Here is a 21,744-nt window from a genome sequence, read left to right on the forward strand (position 1 = left end):
CTCTCCCTTCTCCCTCCAGCAGCCTCTCTCCCTTCTCCCTGCCTCTCTCTCTTCTCCCTGCAGCAGCCTCCCTCTCCCTTCTCCCTGCAGCAGCCTCTCTCCCTTCTCCCTGCAGCAGCCTCCCTCTCCCTTCTCCCTGCAGCAGCCTCTCTCCCTTCTCCCTGCAGCAGCCTCCCTCTCCCTTCTCTCTCCAGCAGTCTCCTTCTTCCTTCTCCCTGCAGCAGCCTCTCTCCCTTCTCCCTGCCTCTCTCTCTTCTCCCTGCAGCAGCCTCCCTCTCCCTTCTCCCTGCAGCAGCCTCTCTCCCTTCTCCCTGCAGCAGCCTCCCTCTCCCTTCTCCACTGCAGCAGCCTCCCTCTCCCTTCTCCCTGCAGCAGCCTCCCTCTCCCTTCTCCCTGCAGCAGCCTCTCTCCCTTCTCCCTGCAGCAGCCTCCCTCTCCCTTCTCTCTCCAGCAGTCTCCTTCTTCCTTCTCCCTGCAGCAGCCTCTCTCCCTTCTCCCTGCCTCTCTCTCTTCTCCCTGCAGCAGCCTCCCTCTCCCTTCTCCCTGCAGCAGCCTCTCTCCCTTCTCCCTGCAGCAGCCTCCCTCTCCCTTCTCTCTCCAGCAGTCTCCTTCTTCCTTCTCCCTGCAGCAGCCTCCCTCTCCCTTCTCCCTGCAGCAGCCTCCCTCTCCCTTCTCCCTGCAGCAGCCTCCCTCTCCCTTCTCCCTGCAGCAGCCTCCCTCTCCCTTCTCCCTGCAGCAGCCTCCCTCTCCCTCCCCCTCTGCCTCTCTCCCTCTAGCAGCCTCCCTCTCCCCTCCCCCACAGCAGTTTCCCTCTCCCTCCCTCTCCCCCTCCCCCCTTCGTCCCCCTCTCCCTCCAGTAGCCTCCCTCTCCTTCTCCCTCTCCCTCCCCCCACAGCAGCCTCCCTCTCCCTCTCTCTCCCTCCCCCTCTGCCCCTCCCCCGCCCCTCTCCCTCCCTTTCGGTTTCTTCTCCCCTGCCCCCCCCGGAGCCTCTGCAGCTGATTAAAGCTCTCTTGGTTCAGCCTCTTCTGCCTCCTCCTCCTCGGGGGCGGCGCCGGGACCCAGCCTGGGCTTGGGGCTCCCATCTTGGGGGGGGGGGGTTCGGTGCTCGGGGAGTAGGGAGGGAGGGGGCAGAGCCTCCCCCCAGGGGGGTGGGACCCTCAGAATGGGGAGGTGAGACTCTCACCCCCGTAGGGTGGGCCCCTGGCTCCGGGGGGGATGGGACCCTGATCCCGGGGGGGGTGGAAGCCTCAAGCTGGGGGGCAGGGAAGACCCTCAGCCAGTAAGGTGAGACCCTCACCCCAGGGGGCTGGGACCCTCATACTGGCGGGGTGGCAGCCTCCCCCCAGGGGGGGTGTGAGCCCCCACCCCGGTGGAGCAGGAGCCTCAAGCCCATGGGAGGGGATCCCCATCCTGCTGAGGAGGATCCCCTCCCCCCCCCCCGGCCCCTGCTCCCTTGGGCTCCCCCAGGCAGCGTCCTCAGGGCTGGGCTGAGGCTCCTGGGGGGGTGCAGAGCCCACCCGTGGGTGCTGTGCTCAGCACCAGGGGCCCATCCTGCACCAGCGGGCTGGGGTCCACAGCCTGCTGAGGGCTGGAGGAGGGCCTGGGCTGGGCACAGGGAGGGCAGGAGAGGCTGGGGGCAGAGCCAGGCTGGCAGAGGGGAGGGCCTGGGGTACTGGGGGGGTGCCCAAGCAAGCTGCTGAGTGGTGCAGGAGGGGCTGCCAGGGGGCTACAAAGGGCTCACTGTGAGCAGGTCTGAGGCTGGGGACCCCCAGGGCTGCTCCTCCCAGAGCCCTGCTGGGGGGCACCCCCATGACACCTCCCAAAGCCCTGCTGGGCTTCACCTGGGGGCACCCCCATGGCACCCCCCAGTGCCAGGCTGGGCTTCACCTGGGGGTGCTGAAGGCCGGGGGGAGGCTGAGGCTCATCCAACTCCAAGCCCTCCAAGGTCATCCAGTTGTGCCCATCCATGCTGCCATGCCCAGGCCTGGCACAGCCTGCCCAGGGCAGGGGTGGAGTCCACAGGGCCAGAGGGACCTCCAAGCCCTGGGGCTGTGCTGCTCAGGACCCTTGGGGTGAGCTGCTCCCTGCCTGCCCTCCTGGCTGGGGTCTGCTTGGTGCCAGCTGCCCTGGGCTGGTGCAGGAGGTCCTGGGCAAGGTGACCTCTGCTCATGGAAGCTCCAAGCCCCAGCAGCTCCTGGGCAGGCTCTGGGCTGATAAGGAGCTGAGGAGGCTGCTCCAAGCCCCAGCAGCTCCTGGGCAGGCTCTGGGCTGATAAGGAGCTGAGGAGGCTGCTCCAAGCCCCAGCAGCTCCTGGGCAGGCTCTGGGCTGATAGGGACATGAGGAGGCTGCTCCAAGCCCCTGCAGCTCCTGGAGCCCCCCAGGCCAGGGGCACCCCCAGCAGCTTGCCCAGGGGCACCATGGCACCAGGGGGGGTTGGAAGCTCTCCACAGCCTCTCTGGGCAGCCTGCTCCAGGCCTCTCCAGCAGCCTCACCCCAAACAAGTTGCTCCTGCTGGCACCTCCTGGCTGCCCCTTGGGTGCCCCTTGGTGCTCCTGGACAGATGCCAGCTGCAAGCCTGGGGGCAGGGTTGGCCTCCTTCCTGCCAGGAGGTCATGGAGGGCAGGGCAAGGAAGCTGGGGAGGGGTCTGGGGAAGGAGGAGAAGGCTGTGGAGAAGTTGTGAGGAGCAGCTGAGGGCCCTGGGGGGGTTGAGGCTGCAGCAGAGGAGGCTGAGGGGAGACCTTGTGGCTCTCTGCAGCTCCCTCAGAGCAGCTTGCAGCCAGCTGGGGCTCAAGGGCTGCTCCTGAGGCCATCTCCTCTTGGCCCAGCCCTCAGGTTGTGGCAGGGGAGGTTGAGCTTGGCCCTGAGGAGCAATTTGTGCTCCTTGAGGGGTGCCCAGGCCTGTGGCAGGCTGCCCAGGGCAGTGGGGGAGTCAGCAAGCCCTGGAGCTGTGGTGCTGAGGGCCATGGGGGGTGGTGCTGGGGGCCGTGGTTGCTCTCCATGGGCTCCAAGCCCTCTCCCTGCCCCAGAGTGTGGCTGAGAGCTTCCCCTGGGTGGCTGCAGGCAGAGCACTTCAGGGCACCCTGTGCCAGCTGGCTGAGGGCATCTCAGGGGGCAGCAAGGCCCTGCTGGCAGCTCCTGACAGGGCCCTCAGTGTCCTCTGCTGCTGCCTCCCCTCCACCCCCGCTCCCTCCTCTTCCTCAGGAAGGTGACCTCATGTCTGCAGGACCTGAGGTGCTCCTCAGCCCTTCCCAAGTCAATGACCTCATCCTCCTCCTCCTCTTCCTCCTCCAGCAGCTGCCAGCCCCCAGGGGGTGGCCTCCAGCTCCTTGGATGCCCCCTCCGGGGCTGCTAAAGGGTTGGCAGCCAGGGAGAGGCTTCCTGAGGCACCCAGGGGGAGGCTGGAGACCACCTCAGGGCCCCCAGGGCTGCCCCTCACAGCAGCACCCAGAGGTGCCCTCAGAGCTGGACCCAGAGGTGCCCTCAGAGCAGGGACCCAGAGGTGGCCTCAGAGCAGCACCCAGAGGTGTCCTCAGAGCAGGGACCCAGAGGTGGCCTCAGAGCAGCACCCAGAGGTGCCCCCAGAGAAGCACCCAGAGGTGCCCTCAGAGCTGGGACCCAGAGGTGCCCTCAGAGCTGGGACCCAGAGGTGCCCCCAGAGAAGCACCCAGAGGTGCCCTCAGAGCTGGGACCCAGAGGTGCCCTCAGAGCAGCACCCAGAGGTGCCCTCAGAGCTGAGACCCAGAGGTGCCCTCAGAGCAGGGACCCAGAGGTGCCCTCAGAGCTGGGACCCAGAGGTGCCCTCAGAGCTGAGACCCAGAGGTGCCCTCAGAGCAGGGACCCAGAGGTGCCCTCAGAGCAGCACCCAGAGGTGCCCTCAGAGCTGAGACCCAGAGGTGCCCTCAGAGCAGGGACCCAGAGGTGCCCTCAGAGCAGCACCCAGAGGTGCCCTCAGAGCAGCACCCAGAGGTGCCCTCAGAGCTGAGACCCAGAGGTGCCCTCAGAGCAGCACCCAGGGGTGCCCCCAGAGCTGCCCCTTCCTGGCTGTGCAGCCCCTGGGGCCTTGCCCTGCCAGTGCCACTGCAGGGCAGGCTGAGGGGAGGCTGGCACCTTCCTGTGCCCATCCAATAGGGTCCTGCCCCCCCAGAGGTGCCCTGAGCCCCCCCAGAGAGGAAGAGGAGGAGGAAGGAGGAGGGCCTGGCAGGTTTATTGTGAGCTGCTGTGCCTAGGGGCAGCGCCAGCCCTGGGCCCTGCTGCCCAGCTCTGCCTGCTGAGTGCCCTGCAGCTGCCCCCAGGCTCTGCCTGGAGGCTGACAGAGGGGCACCAGGAGGGCCCCAGCTCCGGTGGGCACTCAGTGGGCACCCAGCAGCCCCCCAGGAGTCCCAGCTGAAGGTCTTGAGGGCTGCCAGGAGCTCCTCTGGGCATAGCTCCTAGCTGGTGGGTGCCAGGCTGCTCAGAGGTGCCCAGGACAGTGCCAGGGGGCACCTCACACAGCCAGCAGCAGCCCCTGGGGCAGGGCAGGGGGCACAGCTGGGCACTGCCCCAGCACAGGGCACACCCCGGGGGGGGTCAGAGGGCACAGCTGGGCACTGCCCCAGGCGGGCAGAGGGGGTGCCAGCTCACTTCCTGTGCAGGAAGCCCATGATGGAGGGCTGCCTGCTGGCCCTGCTGGCACTGCTGGCAGCTGCTGCTCTCTTCTGGCTCTTCCTCTCCTCCTTGGGCTCCCTCCTGGGGGGCAGGGCAGGGGCCCTGGGCACAGCTGGTGCCAGGGGGGCACAGGGCTGCTCCTCCTCCTCGCTGGCACTGCAGGACTCGCTCTCGTAGACCTTCTCTGTCACTGGGCACAAAGGGAGGGCACAGGGCAGGGGCAGTGAGGGCACAGCCCCTGCCAGCTGCACCACACAGCTGCCCACCCCCCATGGCCTCCCCAGCTGCCCCTTGCTGCCCCCTTGGCACCCCCTGGCTGCCACTTGCTGCCCCCTTGCCCCTTGGCACTCATTGGCTGCCACTTGCTGCCCCCTGATCCCTTGGCACCCCCTGGCTGCCACTTGCTGCCCCCTTGCCCCTTGGCACTCATTGGCTGCCACTTGCTGCCCCCCTTGCCCCTTGGCACCCCATGGCTGCCACTTGCTGCCCCCTTGCCCCTTGGCACTCATTGGCTGCCACTTGCTGCCCCCTGGTCCCTTGGCACCCCCTGGCTGCCATTTGCTGCCCACTTGCCCCCTGCCACCCTCTGGCTGCCCCCTGCCACCCCCTGGCCACCACTTGCTGCCCCCTGGTCCCTTGGCACTCAGTGCCTGCCACTTGCTGCCCCCTGCCACCCCCTGGCTGCCACTTGCTGCCCCCTGGTCCCTTGGTCCTCAGTGGCTGCCACTTGCTGCCCCCTGGTCCACTGGCACCCCCTGGCTGCCACTTGCTGCCCCCCTGGCACCCCTCAGCAGATGCCAGCCCCAGTCCCTTGCCCCCCACCCCCCCCCCGGACACATCCCTGTGGGCCCTGCCCTGGGTGGGCTCCAGGGGTCCCTTGCCAGCTGCAGCCCCCCAGGCCTGGCAGGCTGAGCTGGAGGGGCAGCAGGAAGGACAGTGGGTGCCCCCTGTGCCAGCCCAGCCTGGCACTGCTCACCCATGCAGCCTTCCTCCTCATCTATGAACATCTTGGACTTCAGCACTCGCTGCCTCCTCCTCCTCCTCCTCCCTGCAGCTGGAGCCTGGGCAGCACCCTGCAGAGGGGCAAGCAGCAGCTGAGGCCCTGGGCACAGGGCAGGGCAGCAGGAGCCCAGCAGTGCCAGCTGAGAGCTGGGCAGGAGGGCTGTGAGGGGCACTGAGGGCTGGCACCTGCCCCTGGGGCACTGCCAGCACTGGAGGGCTCCAGGCTGGGGGCTGGGAAGTGCCTGGGCAGGGGGGAAAGGCCCTGGGGGGGTTGGTGGCAGAGGCTGGAGAGGAGGCAGGGGGTGCCCAGGTGGGCAAGGAGGGCAGCAGCAGCCTGGGCTGGAGCAGCAATGGGGTGGGCAGCAGGAGCAGGGCAGGGATTGTGCCCCTGGGCTGGGCACTGGGGAGCCCACAGCTGCAAGCCTGGGGGCAGGTGGGGTGGGGGTGAGATGGACCCTGAGCCCCTGCAGAGTGCTGGGCAGACCTCCCCTGAAAGACACCAAGAGAGCTCCAGAGAAGGGCTGGGACTGAGGAGGCCAAGCACAGCCCCAGCTCTGCCCCAGCACCACCACCCCATGGCCCTCAGCACCACAGCTCCACAGCTCCCCAGCCCCTCCAGCCATGGGGACTCCACCACTGCCCTGGGCAGCCTGCCACAGGCCTGGGCACCCCTCAAGGGGCACCAATTGCTCCTCAGGGCCAAGCTCAACCTCCCCTGCCACAACCTGAGGCCATCTCCTCTTGGCCCAGCCCTCAGGAGCAGCCCTTGAGCCCCAGCTGGCTGCAAGCTGCTCTCAGGGAGCTGCAGAGAGCCACAAGGTCTCCCCTCAGCCTCCTCTGCTGCAGCCTCAACCCCCCCAGGGCCCTCAGCTGCTCCTCACAACTTCTCCACAGCCTTCTCCTCCTTCCCCAGACCCCTCCCCAGCTTCCTTGCCCTGCTCTGGCCCTGCCCCAACCCTCAGCTCTCACCTCCATGGCAGCAGGCTGCAGCTCAGCCTCCAGGGCAGCTGCAGGAGGTGGGGATGAAGCCTCCTCCTCTTCCTCAGCTGTGGGAGGCAGTTGGACATCTGCAAAGCAGAGGAGCATCTGGAGAGCAGAGCTCTGATGTGCCTCTGGAGCCCACCCAGGCCAACCCAACCCCACCCTGCCCCCCAGCAGGCCACCCCCAGCAGCTTGCCCACGGGCACCATGGCCAGGGGTGGAACAGGAGGATCTTCAACCATCCTTCATCCCAGGCTCCTCTACCTCCAGGGCCCTGAGCTTCATCCCTGCTCCTCACCTTCCTCATCACTGCTGTCAGAGAGAGGCTGTTGGATTCTTTTCCTCTTCCTCTTCCTCAGCTCAGGAACTTCCTCTTCCTCCTCCTCTTTCTCCTTCTCCTTCTCCAGATCCTTCTTCAGTTTGCTGCCACTGAAAAGGAGCAGAGAAAGGAAAGGGAAGCAGTGGAGCTGTGTTGGGCAGGGAGGGCACAGAGCTTCAGATCAGGGAGAAATGCCAGCCTGGAAGAGGAGGGCAGGGAACCCAGGTGCCCACCCCCAAGCAGGGCACCTCCAGCAGCTTGCCCAGGGGCACCATGGCACCAGGGGGGGTTGGAAGCTCTCCACAGCCTCTCTGGGCAGCCTGCTCCAGGCCTCTCCAGCAGCCTCACCCCAAACAAGTTGCTCCTGCTGGCACCTCCTGCCTGCCCCTTGGGTGCCCCTTGCCCCTGGGCACCCCTCAGCAGATGCCAGCCCCAGGCTCTTACCCCCCCAGCCCTGCAGCTGTGGCCTCCCCAGGGCAGAGCAGAGGGGCAGCAGAACCTCCCTGCCCCTGCTGCTGCCCACACTCTGCTCCATGCCCCCCAGGGCACCTTTGGCGTCCCCCCAGGGCACCTTGCTGGCTGCTGGGCACCTCCTTGTGCCCACCCCAGCTCCTTCTCCTGGCAGCTGCTCCCCAGCAGCTCCCCCCTGGGCTGTGCTGCTGCAGGAGGTTGTCCCTGCCCAGGGGCAGGACCCTGCCCTTGCCCTGCTTGGCCTTCAGCAGCTTCCTGCCCAGGGCTCCCTGGCACTGCCAGCACAGCCTCAGGGCTGTGCCCACTGCTGCCAGCTGGATGCCAGCTTCAAACTGGCACAGGGTGCCCTCTGAGCCTTCCTCCAGCTCTGTGATGAAGATGCTGCCCCAGGCTGGAGCCAGTCCTGCTCAGGAGGATCTCTTTGGCCCCTCAGCAGCTCCTGGGGCTCAGGAGGATCTCTTTGGCCCCTCAGCAGCTCCTGGGGCTCAGGAGGATCTCTTTGGCCCCTCAGCAGCTCCTGGGGCTCAGGAGGATCTCTTTGGCCCCTCAGCAGCTCCTGGGGCTCAGGAGGATCTCTTTGGCCCCTCAGCAGCTCCTGAGGCTCAGGAGGATCTCTTTGGCCCCTCAGCAGCTCCTGGGGCTCAGGAGGATCTCTTTGGCCCCTCAGCAGCTCCTGGGGCTCAGGAGGATCTCTTTGGCCCCTCAGCAGCTCCTGAGGCTCAGGAGGATCTCTTTGGCCCCTCAGCAGCTCCTGGGGCTCAGGAGGATCTCTTTGGCCCCTCAGCAGCTCCTGGGGCTCAGGAGGATCTCTGCTGACCCTCAGCAGCTCCAGGGGCTCAGGAGGATCTCTGCTGACCCTCAGCAGCTCCAGGGGCTCAGGAGGATCTCTTTGGCCCCTCAGCAGCTCCAGGGGCTCAGGAGGATCTCTTTGGCCCCTCAGCAGCTCCAGGGGCTCAGGAGCATCTCTTTGGCCCCTCAGCAGCTCCAGGGGCTCAGGGAGGATCTCTTTGGCCCCTCAGCAGCTCCAGGGGCTCAGGAGCATCTCTTTGGCCCCTCAGCAGCTCCAGGGGCTCAGGAGCATCTCTTTGGCCCCTCAGCAGCTCCAGGGGCTCAGGAGGATCTCTTTGGCCCCTCAGCAGCTCCTGGGGCTCAGGAGGACCTCTACTGCTCCTCAGCAGCTCCTGGGGCCCAGGAGGATCTCTGCTGCTCCTCAGCAGCTCCTGGGGCCCAGGAGGATCTCTTTGGCCCCTCAGCAGCTCCAGGGGCTCAGGAGGATCTCTTTGGCCCCTCAGCAGCTCCTGGGGATCTGGAGGATCTCTTTGGCCCCTCAGCAGCTCCTGGGGATCTGGAGGATCTCTTTGGCTCCTCAGCAGCTCCTGGGGCCCAGGAGGATCTCCTTGGCCCCTCAGCAGCTCCTGGGGCCCAGGACCTCACCTAGCTTGGCCCCAGCCCCCTGGCAGAGAGGAGATTTGTGCTGTGGTCCCCAGCAGGCCTGGCTGAGAGGCTGCTTTCAGCTCTCTGAGGTAGTGTCTGGGAGCTGGAGCCACGTCCAGGGCTCACAAGAAAGCTTTCTACTGCTGCTGGCTGCCCCCAGGCTGCCCCCAGGGCCTCCCCAGCACCACCCCAGCTGCCAGGTGGCACCTCCAGGCCCCTTGGCTCCCAGGCTGGGGCTGTCAAACAAGGGCAAGCAGCTGAGGAGAGGCTGTGCTGGGGGCTGGCAGCAGAGGGCTGGGACCACCCCAGAGCCTGCCAGAGGCCACCAGAGAGCCCCCAGCAGCCTGCAGAGGCCCTGGGGGATGGCAGTTTGGCTTGGAAGGGACACAAAGGGCTGGGGCTGGAGCCACAGCCCAGGGAGGGGGAGGGGGCACTGAGGCAGGAGCTCAGCTGAGGGCACCAACAAACACAACTTTGTGTGCTGGAGAGCCACCACCCCCCCCCAGAGGGTCCCTGTGCCAGGCCCCTGCCCTGTGCCCAGAGCCATGGAAGGGAGAGGAGAGCTCAGGAGGCTTCTGGGGGGGAGAAAGCAAAGCCCTGAGGAGCCAGCAAAGTGACCTGGGGGGGCACAAGGAGGTGCCCAGCAGCCAGCAAGGTGCCCTGGGGGGAGGCCAAAGGTGTCCTGGGGGACAGGGAGCAGAGTGTGGGCAGCAGCAGGGGCAGGGAGGTTCTGCTGCCCCTCTGCTCTGCCCCAGGAGGGGGCCACAGCTGCAGGGCTGGGGGGCAAGAGCCTGGGGCTGGCATCTGCTGAGTGCTGCCCAGGGCTCAAGGGGCACCTAAGGGGCATCCAGTAGGTGCCAGCAGGAGCAACTTGTTTGGGGTGAGGCTGCTGGAGAGGCCTGGAGCAGGCTGCCCAGAGAGGCTGTGGAGAGCTTCCAACCCCCCCTGGTGCCATGGTGCCCCTGGGCAAGGGGCAGAGAGGGGTTGGGTTGGCATGGGTGGGCACCAGGGGTCCCTTCCCACTCTCCCCCCCCAGGTTGGCATTTCTCCAGCCTTGATGCCCTCTGGGAGCTGCCCACAGGAGCTGCCCCAGCTCTGGGCACTCAGCCCCGTGGAGGTTGCCCCCAAGGGGGTGCAGAGCCCACAGGGACCCCCGGGGGAGCCTCTCCTTACCTCTTGCTCTCCTTCTGCTGGCTCCCAGCAGCCTCTGCTCTCCTCCCAGCACTGCTGGAGCCTGGCCCTGGCTCTGCTGCAGGAGCTGAGGCCTTGGCCACCTCTTTCTCCTCCTTGGGCACCGGGCTGCTCTTCAGCTTGTCTGGGAAGGGAAGAGCAAAGCACCAAGGTTGGCAGCTGAGAGCTCCAGGCCTTGGCCAGCCGACCCCTGAGCCCCCAGGGCACCAGAGCTGAGGGTCCTGGGTGCAGGGAGCTGGCCTGGGCCAAGCTGTGCCAGGCAGGACTGCAGGGCCAGGAGGCAGCCCCTGGCTGGACCACAGCTTGGATCTGCTGCTGAGGGCACAGCTGGGCAGGCTGCCAGCCTCACCCCCATCCTGAGGAGCACCCCTGGGGGCTCAGCAGCAGCTAAAGCCCTGCAGGAGGCTTGGAAGAGCCTCTGCTAGAGAGCCCCTGGGGCACAGCACCACCTGCAGAGGCCTGGGGGGCAGCAGCTGCAGCCAAGCCCTGCAGGGAGCAGAGCCAGGAGCAGCCTCCAGGGGCAGCAGCAGCCTGCAAGGCCTCAGGGCTCCTGGGGACCCCAGCAAAGAGGGGGAGACCCCAGCAGGGAGCTGGACTGAGAGGAGAGCTGCTGGGGAGCAGCTGGAGAAGGAGCTGGGGGGGCTGGGGGGACAGCAAGGTGCCCTGGGGGCCAGGGATGCCGAGGGGGGGAGGGGGTTGGAAGCTCTCCAGAGGAGACTCCAGAACCCCTCTGAGCCTGCTCCAGGCCTCCAGCATCCTCTCATCACAGCTCACATCCTGGGGCAGGGTTGGGCCCTCCCTGCCAGGATGGCATTAAGGGCTCTGGGGCAGGGCCAGAGCAGGGCAAGGAAGCTGGGGAGGGGTCTGGGGAAGGAGGAGAAGGCTGTGGAGAAGTTGTGAGGAGCAGCTGAGGGCCCTGGGGGGGTTGAGGCTGCAGCAGAGGAGGCTGAGGGGAGACCTTGTGGCTCTCTGCAGCTCCCTGAGAGCAGCTTGCAGCCAGCTGGGGCTCAAGGGCTGCTCCTGAGGGCTGGGCCAAGAGGAGATGGCCTCAGGTTGTGGCAGGGGAGGTTGAGCTTGGCCCTGAGGAGCCATTGGTGCCCCTTGAGGGGTGCCCAGGCCTGTGGCAGGCTGCCCAGGGCAGTGGTGGAGTCCCCATGGCTGGAGGGGTCGCAGGGGCCACAGTTTGGTGCCCGTGGTGGTGCCCAACCCCCTCCCCAGCTGCTCCTTGGGGGTCCCAGGGGCTGCCCCCTGCCCAGGCTGGGCTGTGCCAGTCCCAGTGCCCCCTGCCCACACTCACTGAGTGCAGCTTTGCCAAAGAAGTTGCTGAGGATGCTGCTCTTGCCCAGGGCTTTGCTGCTGGCTGCAGCCACCTGCAACACAACAGAGCACACCCCCTGCCCTGGCTGCTGTGTGCCAGGCAGGGCTGCAGCCCAGCAGGGCCTGAGGGCACCACAGGGCAGCCGAGGGGCAGCTCCTCAGAGCCCTGCTGGCCTCCCTGGGGACCCTACCCAGCTGCAGAGCTGAGGGGGGAGAGGGCTGGGGGCAGCCCCCAGCAGTGCCCAACCCTGCAGCCGTGGTGCTGAGGGCCATGGGCTGGGGGGGCACAGGGCAGGGGGAGTGTGGGGGCAGGGGGGGAGGCTGCAGGGTCTCTCCCAAGCCAGCCCCCTCTGTGCTTCTCTCCCTCTGTGGTGTCCAGGTGAAGGGAGAGCAGGACTGGGGGGGAAGCACAGGGGAGAAGGCACAGAGGAAGAGGGCACAGAAGGGTGGCACAGGGGCTGGGGAGGGGGGCAGAGGGCCAGGGGAGGGCACAGGGGCTGGGGGGGAAGGCATAGAGGAAGGGGGCAAAGGGCTGGGGGGGGGCAGAGGGGTTGGGGGGGTGCACAGCACAGGGGCTGGATGGGCACAGGGGCTGGGGGGGCATAGCACAAGGGCTGTGGGGGCACAGCACAGGGGCTGTGGGGGCACAGCACAGGGGCTGGGGGGGCACAGCACAGGGGCTGGGGGGGCACAGCACAAGGGCTGGGGGGACACAGCACAAGGGCTGGATGGGCACAGGGGCTGGGGGGCACAGCACAGGGGCTGGGGGGGGCACAGCACAGGGGCTGGCATGGCAGAGGGGCTGGGGGGGCACGGCAGAGGGGCTGGGGGGGCACAGGGGCTAAGGGGGCATAGCACAAGGGCTGGGGGGGACACAGGGCTGGGGGGGGACACAGCACAGGGGCTGGGGGGGCACAGGGCTGGGGGGGGCACAGGGGCTGGGGGGGCACAGCACAGGGGCTGGGGGGGCACAGGGCTGGGGGGGCACAGGGGCTGGGGGGACACAGCACAGGGGCTGGGGGGGCACAGGGCTGGGGGGGCACAGGGGCTGGGGGGGCACAGCACAGGGGCTGGGATGGGCACAGGGGCTGGGGGGGCACAGCACAGGGGCTAGGGGGGCACAGGGCTGGGGGGGGCACAGCACTGGGGCTGGGGGGGCACAGAGGTTGGGGGGGCACAGAGGTTGGGGGGGCACAGCACAAGGGCTGGGGGGGCACAGCACAAGGGCTGGGGGGGCACAGGGCAGGGGCTGGGGGGGGGGCACAGGGGGTGCACAGCACAGGGGCTGGGGGGGGGCACAGCGCTGGGGGGACACAGGGCAGGGGCAGCCCACCCAAGCCCCCCTCCCCCCCCCGAGGGCTGCCGGGTCCCTGCCCCCTCCCCGGGCACTCACGGCCGAGGCTTCCTTGCCCTCCGCCTTGGCGCCGTCCTGGCCCCTGGGGGCCGGCCTGGCTCCCGCCCCCCCCGCCGCCCCGGGGCTGCTGCCCGCCCGCCGCGGGGCCCTGGGGCCGGCCCGGGGGGGGGGGCGGGGGGCTGGGCGCCGGCCGGCGGCGGGGGGGGGGCCCGGGGGGGGCGGCGGGGGGCGGCCGGGGGACGGCGGCGGCGCAGTGGATGGCGCTGAACCTGGGGGGGGGAGAGAAGGGAGACTGCCCTCAGCTGCCTGCAGCCTCCTCATTAGCAGCCTCCTCATTAGCAGCTCATTAGCAGCCTCCTCATTAGCAGCTCATTAGCCTCCTCATTAGCAGCCTCCTCATTAGCAGCTTCCACATTAGCAGCTCATTAGCCTACTCATTAGCAGCTCATTAGCAGCCTCCTCATTAGCAGCCTCCTCACTAGCAGCCTCCTCATTGCTGCTTGCCTCCCCCCCTGTCCCAGCCTCCCCCCCCCACCCCGGCTCCCAGTGCCCCCCTGCAGGGCACAGAGCTTGGCACAGGAGGAGACCTCCCCAGGAGAGGTCAGAGAGAGCCTTCCAAGGACAGAGGAGCTGCTGGGATGCCCGGGAGGGGGAAGGGGCAAAGGGATCACCCCCGAGTGGGGACCACCCCCACGGGAACCACTTCCCCCCCAGAGCCATGGGCACCACCCCCAGAGCCGTGGGCACCACCCCCAGGGGCACCACTTCCCCCCCAGAGCCATGGGCACCACCCCCAGGGGCAGCACTTCCCCCCCAGAGCCATGGGCACCACCCCCAGGGGCAGCACTTCCCCCCCAGAGCCATGGGCACCACCCCCAGGGGCAGCACTTCCCCCCCAGAGCCATGGGCACCACCCCCAGGGGCACCACGTCCCCCCCAGAGCCATGGGGACCACCCATGGGGGTGGGAAGGGACCTCTGGAGCCCACCCCTGACCCCAGCACTACAGCTCTGCTCCTGCACCTCCAGGGCTGGGGACTCAGCCACCTCCCCCCCCAGGGCAGCCTGGGCCAGGCCTGGGAGGCCACTGAGGGACTGCAGCAGGGCCAGAGCAGGGCAAGGAAGCTGGGGAGGGGTCTGGGGAAGGAGGAGAAGGCTGTGGAGAAGTTGTGAGGAGCAGCTGAGGGCCCTGGGGGGGTTGAGGCTGCAGCAGAGGAGGCTGAGGGGAGAGCTTGTGGCTCTCTGCAGCTCCCTGAGAGCAGCTTGCAGCCAGCTGGGGCTCAAGGGCTGCTCCTGAGGGCTGGGCCAAGAGGAGATGGCCTCAGGTTGTGGCAGGGGAGGTTGAGCTTGGCCCTGAGGAGCAATTGGTGCCCCTTGAGGGGTGCCCAGGCCTGTGGCAGGCTGCCCAGGGCAGTGGGGGAGTCAGCAAGCCCTGGAGCTGTGGTGCTGAGGGCCCTGGGGTGGTGGTGCTGGGGCCATGGTTGGGCTCCAAGGTCCCTCCCAGGCCTTGTGTGCCCCCAGGCCAGGCCCCCAGCAGGGCTCACTTGGAGCAGCAGCTGAGGTTGGCCTTGGTGATGTCGTAGTCAGTGTTGTAGAGGGGGGCTGAGTCCTTCAGCAGGGCTCTCTGGATGCTGTAGACATGGAGGCTGCAGAGGGAGGCCAGCTTGGACTTCAGGCCTGAGAGCAAAGCAGAAGAGAGCCCTGAGGACAGAGCCCCCCACAGCCCTGCCCAGCAAGGGGGGGGACCCCAGCAGCAAGGACCTGGGCACCAAACTGCTGCCCCCTGCCAGGGAGGCACAGGAGGGCTTGGGTGGGATGAGACCTCCCAGTGCCAGGCAGTGCCAGGCAGTGCCAGCCCTGCAGCCAGCAGGGACAGCCCCAGGCAGAGCTCAGAGCCCCAAACACCCTGCCCTGGACTGCTGCCAGCCAGGGGGCAGCTCCCCCCGCCCTGGGCACCCTAGGCCAGGCTCTCCTCAGCCTTCTCCCTGCCCTCTGCCCTGAGGCTTCCTCCTGGAGCTCCAAACCATCCCCCCTGGGCCTGGCCCCACAGCTCCTGCTCCAGAGCCTGGCCCCAGCTTGCTCCTGGGCACCAGGGGAGGCTGGGGAGAGGCTGAGGGCCTGGAGCAGCTCCTGGGGAGCAGCTGAGAGCCCTGAGGCTGAGAGCCTGCAGAGGAGCAGCCCCAGAGGGGAGCTGAGCAATGCTCAGCAAGAGCTCAAGGAGCTGTGGGGGGCAAGAGCCTGGGGCTGGCACCTGCTGAGGGGTGCCCAGGGCTCAAGGGGCAGCCAGGAGGTGCCAGCAGGAGCAACTTGTTTGGGGTGAGGCTGCTGGAGAGGCCTGGAGCAGGCTGCCCAGAGAGGCTGTGGAGAGCTTCCAACCCCCCCTGGTGCCATGGTACCCCTGGGCAAGCTGCTGGGGGTGCCCTGCTTGGGGGTGGGCGGGGGGGGTTGGGTTGGCATGGGTGGGCTCCAGGGGTCCCTTCCCACCCCCCTAGGCTGGGCTCTGGGCTGCCAGGGGCTGGCCCCAGGCTCTCCCAGGCTGCCTCAGGCCAACCTTCACCTAAAGGTAAATCTCCAGAAGCAGCTCAAGTTGAGGCCCAAGCCCACCCCAGAGCACCTCCAAGAGGCTCCACCCTGGGAAGCAGCTGGCACAGCAGGGCTCAGCTGGCACAGGAGAACCCAGAAGAGGACATGCTCAGAGCTCTCCTCACCCCCTGCCCCCCAGCTCTCACCTTCCAGCTGGTCCTCCCTCACCACTGCGACCTTGTGGCACTGTGAGGGAGAGAGAAAAGCAGAGCTCAGCCCCTGGGCACCACCCAGCTGCTGCTGCCAGCCACAGCTGGCATGGGGAAGCCTCCAGGCAGGAGTCCCAAGAACTCTGCCCCTGCCCTCAGGCTCAGCACCCAGGGGAGCCTACAGCTGCAAGCCTGGGGGCAGGGTTGGGCACCTCAGTGCCAGGAGGAGCTTGAGGGCTGGGGCAGGGCCAGAGCAGGGCAAGGAAGCTGGGGAGGGGTCTGGGGAAGGAGGAGAAGGCTGTGGAGAAGTTGTGAGGAGCAGCTGAGGGCCCTGGGGGGGGGTGAGGCTGCAGCAGAGGAGGCTGAGGGGAGAGCTTGTGGCTCTCTGCAGCTCCCTGAGAGCAGCTTGCAGCCAGCTGGGGCTCAAGGGCTGCTCCTGAGGGCTGGGCCAAGAGGAGATGGCCTCAGGCTGTGGCAGGGGAGGTTGAGCTTGGCCCTGAGGAGCAATTTGTGCCCCCGAGGGGTGCCCAGGCCTGTGGCAGGCTGCCCATGGCTGGAGGGGTTGGGGAACTGTGGTGCTGAGGGCCCTGGGGGGGTGGTGCTGGGGCAGGGCTGGGGCTGTGCTTGGTCTCCAAGGTCTCAGGAGGTTCTCTTCCCCTCTCAGTGGCTCCCCAGAGCTCCTCAGCTCTCCAAAGGGCCTCTGCCCTCCCCTGCTGCCACCCACCGGGACCCCAGCCCCAGGGCACCCCGAGAGGACCAAGCTCAGCCCCAGCCGGCGGCTCCCAGCAGCGCCCTGGCGCCCCCTGGTGAGCGCAGAGCGCAGCGCAGCGCCCGGCAGCTCAGCCGGGCTCTGCTCCCTGCCCCCCAGGGCACCTTTGGCCTCCCCCCAGGGCACCTTGCTGGCTGCTGGGCACCTCCTTGTGCCCACCCCCAGCTCCTCCTCCTGGCAGCTGCTCCTCAGCGGCTCCCCCCTGGGCTGTGCTGCCCCAGGAGGTTGTCCCTGCCCAGGGGCAGGACCCTGCCCTTGCCCTGCTTGGCCTTCAGCAGCTTCCTGCCCAGAGCTCCCTGGCACTGCCAGCACAGCCTGAGGGCTGTGCCCACTGCTGCCAGCTGGGTGCCAGCAGCAAACTGGCTCAGGGTGCCCTCTGAGCCTTCCTCCAGCTCTGTGATGAAGATGCTGCCCCAGGCTGGAGCCAGTCCTGCCCCCAGGGGAGCTCCACAGACTCCAGGCCTCCCCCCAGGAGCCCCCCCCAGACTCCAGACCTGCCCCCAGGAGCCCCCCAAAGGCTCCAGACCTGCCCCCAGGAGCCCCCCCCCAGACTCCAGGCCTCCCCCAGGAGCCCCCCCCAGGCTCCAGGCCTCCCCCCAGGCTCCAGGCCTGCCCCCAGGAGCCCCCCCCCCAGGCTCCAGGCCTGCCTCTGGCCTCTGATCTGATTCCAACCCTCTGAGCTCTGCCCTTCAGCCTGCTCTGAACCCCCCCCCAGTGCTGCCAAGGCCCCCCCCAGGGGCAGCTGCCGTCCCCTGCCCACCCTGCTGGGCCATTGCTGCAGATACAGCTGCAGGCTGGGCCTGGCCCTGGCAGAGCAGAGCCCAGGAGGAGCAGTGAGCAGGCCCCCAGCAGCCCCCCAGCAGCCCCCCCAGCCCCTCACCAGGTGTCCATTCTGCAGCAGGTCTCCTGCCACCAGGTAGGTGACGTGGAGCTGAGCTCCTGAGCTCTCCTTCCTCTTCCTCTCCACGTAGTCAAACAGCATCCTGCAGGCACAGGCAGGGCTCAGCCCCCTGCAGGGCACCCCCCCCACTCCCCCTCCCTCCAGAGAGGCTGTGCCAGGGGTCCTGCAGGCCTGGCAGAGCAGCTGGCAGTGGCTGGCACTGAGCCCCAGTGCAGGCCTGGAGCTGTGGAGCTACCCCAGGGGGCAGGGCTGGGGCTGGTCTCAGGCAGCACCTCCAGCACTGAGCTGGAGGAAGGCTCAGAGGCAGCAGGGCTGACCCCCCCCAGGCTGTGCTGGCAGTGCCAGGGAGCCCTGGGCAGCCTCTCAGTGCCCTCTGGCAAGGAAGGGCCCAGCCCTGCCCCCAGGCTTGCAGCTGTGCCCAGCCCAGGGGCACAATCCCTGCCCTGCCCCTGCTGCCCACACCAGGCTGCTGCTGCCCTCCTTGCCCACCTGGGCACCCCCTGCCTCCTCTCCAGCCCCTGCCAACAACCCCCTAGGCACTTCCCAGCCCCTCTGCCCCCAGCCTGGAGCCTTCCTGTGCTGGCTGTGCCCCAGGGGCAGTGCCAGCCCTTGCCCTTGGTGCCCTCATCCCATTGCCCTCCCCCCATGGCTCCAGGCCCCTCTGCAGCTCCCTCCTGCCCCTCCAGCTCCCACCCAGCTTGGTGCCATTTGCAAGAGGCCTCAGGCAGCCTCCAGCCCTCCCCCAGCTCAGTGCTGGCATTGAGCAGCCCTGGGGACACCCCTGGGGAGTGGGCACCAGTTGGGGCTCACCCCCACTGCCCACCCCCCTCTCTGTCCCCCACTCCCCAGCTGGTTCTCCCCTATCAGGCAGCAGCAGCCAAGGCTGCCCAGGGGGCTGCTGTGCCCCTGCTGCCCAGGGGGTGGTGTGCCCCTGCTGCCCAGGGGGCTGCTGTGCCCCTGCTGCCCAGGGGGTGGTGTGCCCCTGCTGCCCAGGGGGCTGCTGTGCCCCTGCTGCCCAGGGGGTGGTGTGCCCCCGGTGCCCAGGGGGTGGTGTGCCCCTGCTGCCCAGGGGGTGGTGTGCCCCCGGTGCCCAGGGGGCTGCTGTGCCCCTGCTGCCCAGGGGGTGCTGTGCCCCTGCTGCCCAGGGGGCTGCTGTGCCCCTGCTGCCCAGGCAATACCTACTGCTTGGCCTGGTTCACGTGGACCCCCAGGGTGTAGCTCAGCCACTTGTAGGTCACCTGCAGGGGAGCAGAACAGCCTCAGGGGGGGGGCACCAGAGCCTGCAGCAGCTCCCAGGGGAGCCAAGGAGCCCTCAGTGCCCTCCCTGGCAGCTCCTCAGCACTGTCCTGCACTTGTGCCACCTGGGCATGGAGACCTCCAGCTGCATGCCAGGAGGGGCAGCAGAGGAGGCTGCAGCTGGGCCTGAGGGGGAGGTGAGAGCTGCAGGGGAGAGGCAGCTGGGAACAAAGAGAAGAGTGAGGGGGTGAAGGAGAAGCCCAAAGTGCAGCCTGGAAGGGGGGGTGGGAAGGGAGCCCTGGAGCCCACCCAGGCCAGGGAGAAAGCCTGCAGGGATGGGAGCCAGGGAGGGAGCCTGCAGGAGGGGCAGGAGAGGTGCTGGGGGTTGATCCTTCCCAAGCCAGAGCTCAGCCTGGGAGGGGAAGGGAGCCCTGGAGCCCACCCAATGCCCCCTGCCCCCCCAGCAGGGCACCCCTAACAGCTTGCCCAGGGGCACCATGGCACCAGGGGGGGTTGGAAGCTCTCCACAGCCTCTCTGGGCAGCCTGCTCCAGGCCTCTCCAGCAGCCTCACCCCAAACAAGTTGCTCCTGCTGGCACCTCCTGGCTGCCCCTTGCTGCCCCTGGGCACCCCTCAGCAGATGCCAGCCCCAGGCTCTTGCCCCCCAGCCCTGCAGCTGTGGCCTCCCCAGGGCAGAGCAGAGGGGCAGCAGAACCTCCCTGCCCCTGCTGCTGCCCACACTCTGCTCCCTGCCCTCCAGGGCACCTTTGGCATTTCCCCCAGGGCATCTTGCTGGCTGCTGGGCACCTCCTTGGCCCCCTGGCACCCCCCAGCTCCTTCTCCAACCTCTCCCTTTGGTGCTGAGCCCAGACCTTGGCAGCCAGCTGCCCACCCAGCACCACGCCCGTGCCCCTGGGCATCGGTGCCAAGGGGATGCCTTCTCCCTCACCTGGTTGCTGATGGCTCCCCTGAGCCCCTGGCTGCAGGGCTGGCACTGGGTGCCCTTGGAAGGTCTCTTGCCACCCCCCCCAGGCTTTGCTCTCCTCCTCTAGCCACCCCCAGACAGCCCCTGGGGCACAGCCCCTGTGCCTCAGCAGCTCCCCCAAGCCCACTCCCCCTTCTGGGGCACAAAGCTCAGCAGCAGGCCCTGGCAGCCACCTGCCCCAGCTCCTGCCCTGCCCCCAGGCTGCAGACAGAGATTTGACTGTCGGGGGAAGCTGGGGGGAGGCCTCATCCTGCTGAGGGCAGGCTGGGCACCCACCCATGGCCTGCAGCTGGCTGCAGTGCTGGGGGGGGGCACAGCCCTGGCCCCAGCTTTCCCCCTGCCGAGGGCAAGCAGCTGCTGGGGGGCTTTGGGCTGTCTGAAGGGAGGAAAGTGGGGGGGAGGCCACAGCCTGGGGGGCTCCTCCACTTCCAGCACCCCCAGAGCAGGGCCTGGAGCTCAGCTTGAGCCCCCCGCCCAAGCATGCAGGGGGACAAACCCCCCTCCCCCCCCCCAGTTAGCAGCCGTGCTGGGAGCTGGGGAAGGGGGGCAGGGGGGCAGGGGGCTGCCTGGTGCCACCTCAGGGGCTGCTGTGGTGCCAGGCCTGGCACTGCAGCCCCCCACCCCAGATCCTGTGCCCAGCACCCCCAGACTGTAGAGAGGAAAGGGAAGCAAAGGAGGACGGGATGGGGAGGGGGGCAAGAGGAGGAGGGGATGGGGAGGGGGCAAGAGGAGGGGGGATGGGGAGGGGGCAAGAGGAGGGGGGGATGGGGAGGGGGCAAGAGGAGGGGGGGATGGGGAGGGGGCAAGAGAAGGAGGGATGGGGAGGGGGCAAGAGGAAGAGGAGATGGGGAGGGGGCAAGAGGAGGAAGGGATGGGGAGGGGGCAAGAGGAGGGGGTATGGGGGAGGGGGTAAGAGAAGGGGGGATGGGGAGGGGGTAAGAGAAGGGGGGATGGGGAGGGGGCAAGAGCAGGGATGGGGAGGGGGCATTGGAGGGAGGAAGGGGCTGGGGGGCGGTCGGGGTCATCTCAGGTGTTGATGTGCTGCCAAACCTGGCACCGCTGCCGCCCCCCCCCACCCTTTTTTCCAGCCCCCCCCAGCCCTGTGTCCCGTCCCCCCCAGCAGCTCCATGCCGGCAGAGGGCCGCAGCGGTGCCACCCCAGGTGCCACAGAGGGCCGGGCCCTGGCACCCCCAGCCGCGGGGCTCGGCCCCAGGCGGTCCCCGAAACGCAGCCCCGGCCCCGGCCCCCGCCGCCCGCACTCACGATGCGGTTCTGGTCGGTGACGAACTCGTCGATGTTCTCGAGGTACAGCTCGTCCTCCATGGCGGCCTGCGGCGGGCGGCGGCGCCGGGCCCGGGGTAGGCCTCAGGCGGGCGGCTTCCCGCGCGGCGCCGGGCCGCGGCCGCCTGCCGCTGCCATGGCAACCGGGGGACGGCGCCCGCCGAGGGACAAAAAGCTGCGCGCGGGCCGCGGTGGCATCGGGCCGGCCCCGCTCCCGCTGAGCCATGCGGCGCTGCCGACGCGCCCACGTCCCCGCGCTGTCCCCTCGCAGATCCACGTCCCCACGCTGTCCCCTCGCAGCGCCATGTCCCCACGCTGTCCCCTCGCACATCCACGTCCCTACGCTGTCCCCTCGCACATCCACGTCCCCACGCTGTCCCCTCGCACATCCACGTCCCCACGCTGTCCCCTCGCACATCCACGTCTCCACGCTGCTCCTTCGCGGATCCACGTCCCCACACTGTCCCCTTGCACATCCATGGCCCCACGCTGTCCCCTCGCAGCCCCTCGTTCCCACTCTGTCCCCTCGCAGCCCCTCGTTCCCACTCTGTCCCCTCGCAGCCCCACATCCCCTCTGTCGCCTTGCAGCCCCGCGTCCCCACGCTGTCCCCTGACACGAAGCACCGTGGCCAGCCAAAGTTCTTTATTGCCGCTCGAGGTCGCTGCGGGGTCCGGCCCAGCGCTGCACAGCTCCAAGCCCTCGGAGCCGTCCGGACAGCCCCGGACCCTCTGGTCCCGGCTCTCCGTGACCCCTCCGCACAGCCCCCAGCCCCGGACCCTCGGGTCCTGGCTCTCCGTGACCCCTCCGCACAGCCCCCAGCCCCGGACCCCCGGGTCCCGGCTCTCCGTGACCCCTCCTCACAGCCCCCAGCCCCGGACCCCCGGGTCCCGGCTCTCCGTGACCCCTCCGCACAGCTCCCCGCGACCCAGAGCGTTCCCGGGTCAGGAGCGCATGGGCTGCATTCTGCTGTGGTCTTTGTCGCCACCTGCCGGCCGCCCATTGTAACGGCACCGCTCTGCGCGACCCCCTCCTGCCTCCGGGAGTCAAGTGGAGGACCTCAGACCCCCGAGGGCTTCCCCTGCCTTGTTCCTGCCTCTCTCCTGCCTTGTTCCTGCTCCTCTCCTG

The 21,744-nt window shown here is 68.6% G+C and overlaps 1 protein-coding gene across 1 annotated transcript; it reads right to left on the reverse strand.

Moving 5' to 3' along the window:
* Positions 1 to 4,188: 4,188 nt before the first annotated feature.
* On the reverse strand, positions 4,189 to 20,772 carry POLD3 (DNA polymerase delta 3, accessory subunit). Its single transcript, XM_068170162.1, is given in 13 exon segments — positions 4,189 to 4,837; positions 5,624 to 5,720; positions 6,619 to 6,716; positions 6,929 to 7,059; positions 10,028 to 10,169; positions 11,343 to 11,415; positions 12,756 to 12,834; positions 12,836 to 12,985; positions 14,260 to 14,392; positions 15,445 to 15,484; positions 17,097 to 17,199; positions 18,300 to 18,355; positions 20,601 to 20,772. Coding segments are annotated over 13 exon segments (1,380 nt in total). The 5' UTR covers positions 20,661 to 20,772; the 3' UTR covers positions 4,189 to 4,619.
* Between the last annotated feature and the right edge of the window lie 972 nt (positions 20,773 to 21,744).

The sequence above is a fragment of the Melanerpes formicivorus genome, unplaced genomic scaffold, assembly GCF_026170545.1.
Source record: "Melanerpes formicivorus ecotype bairdi unplaced genomic scaffold, bMelFor1.0.p_v2 SCAF_290, whole genome shotgun sequence".
Classification (NCBI taxonomy): Eukaryota; Metazoa; Chordata; class Aves; order Piciformes; family Picidae; genus Melanerpes; species Melanerpes formicivorus.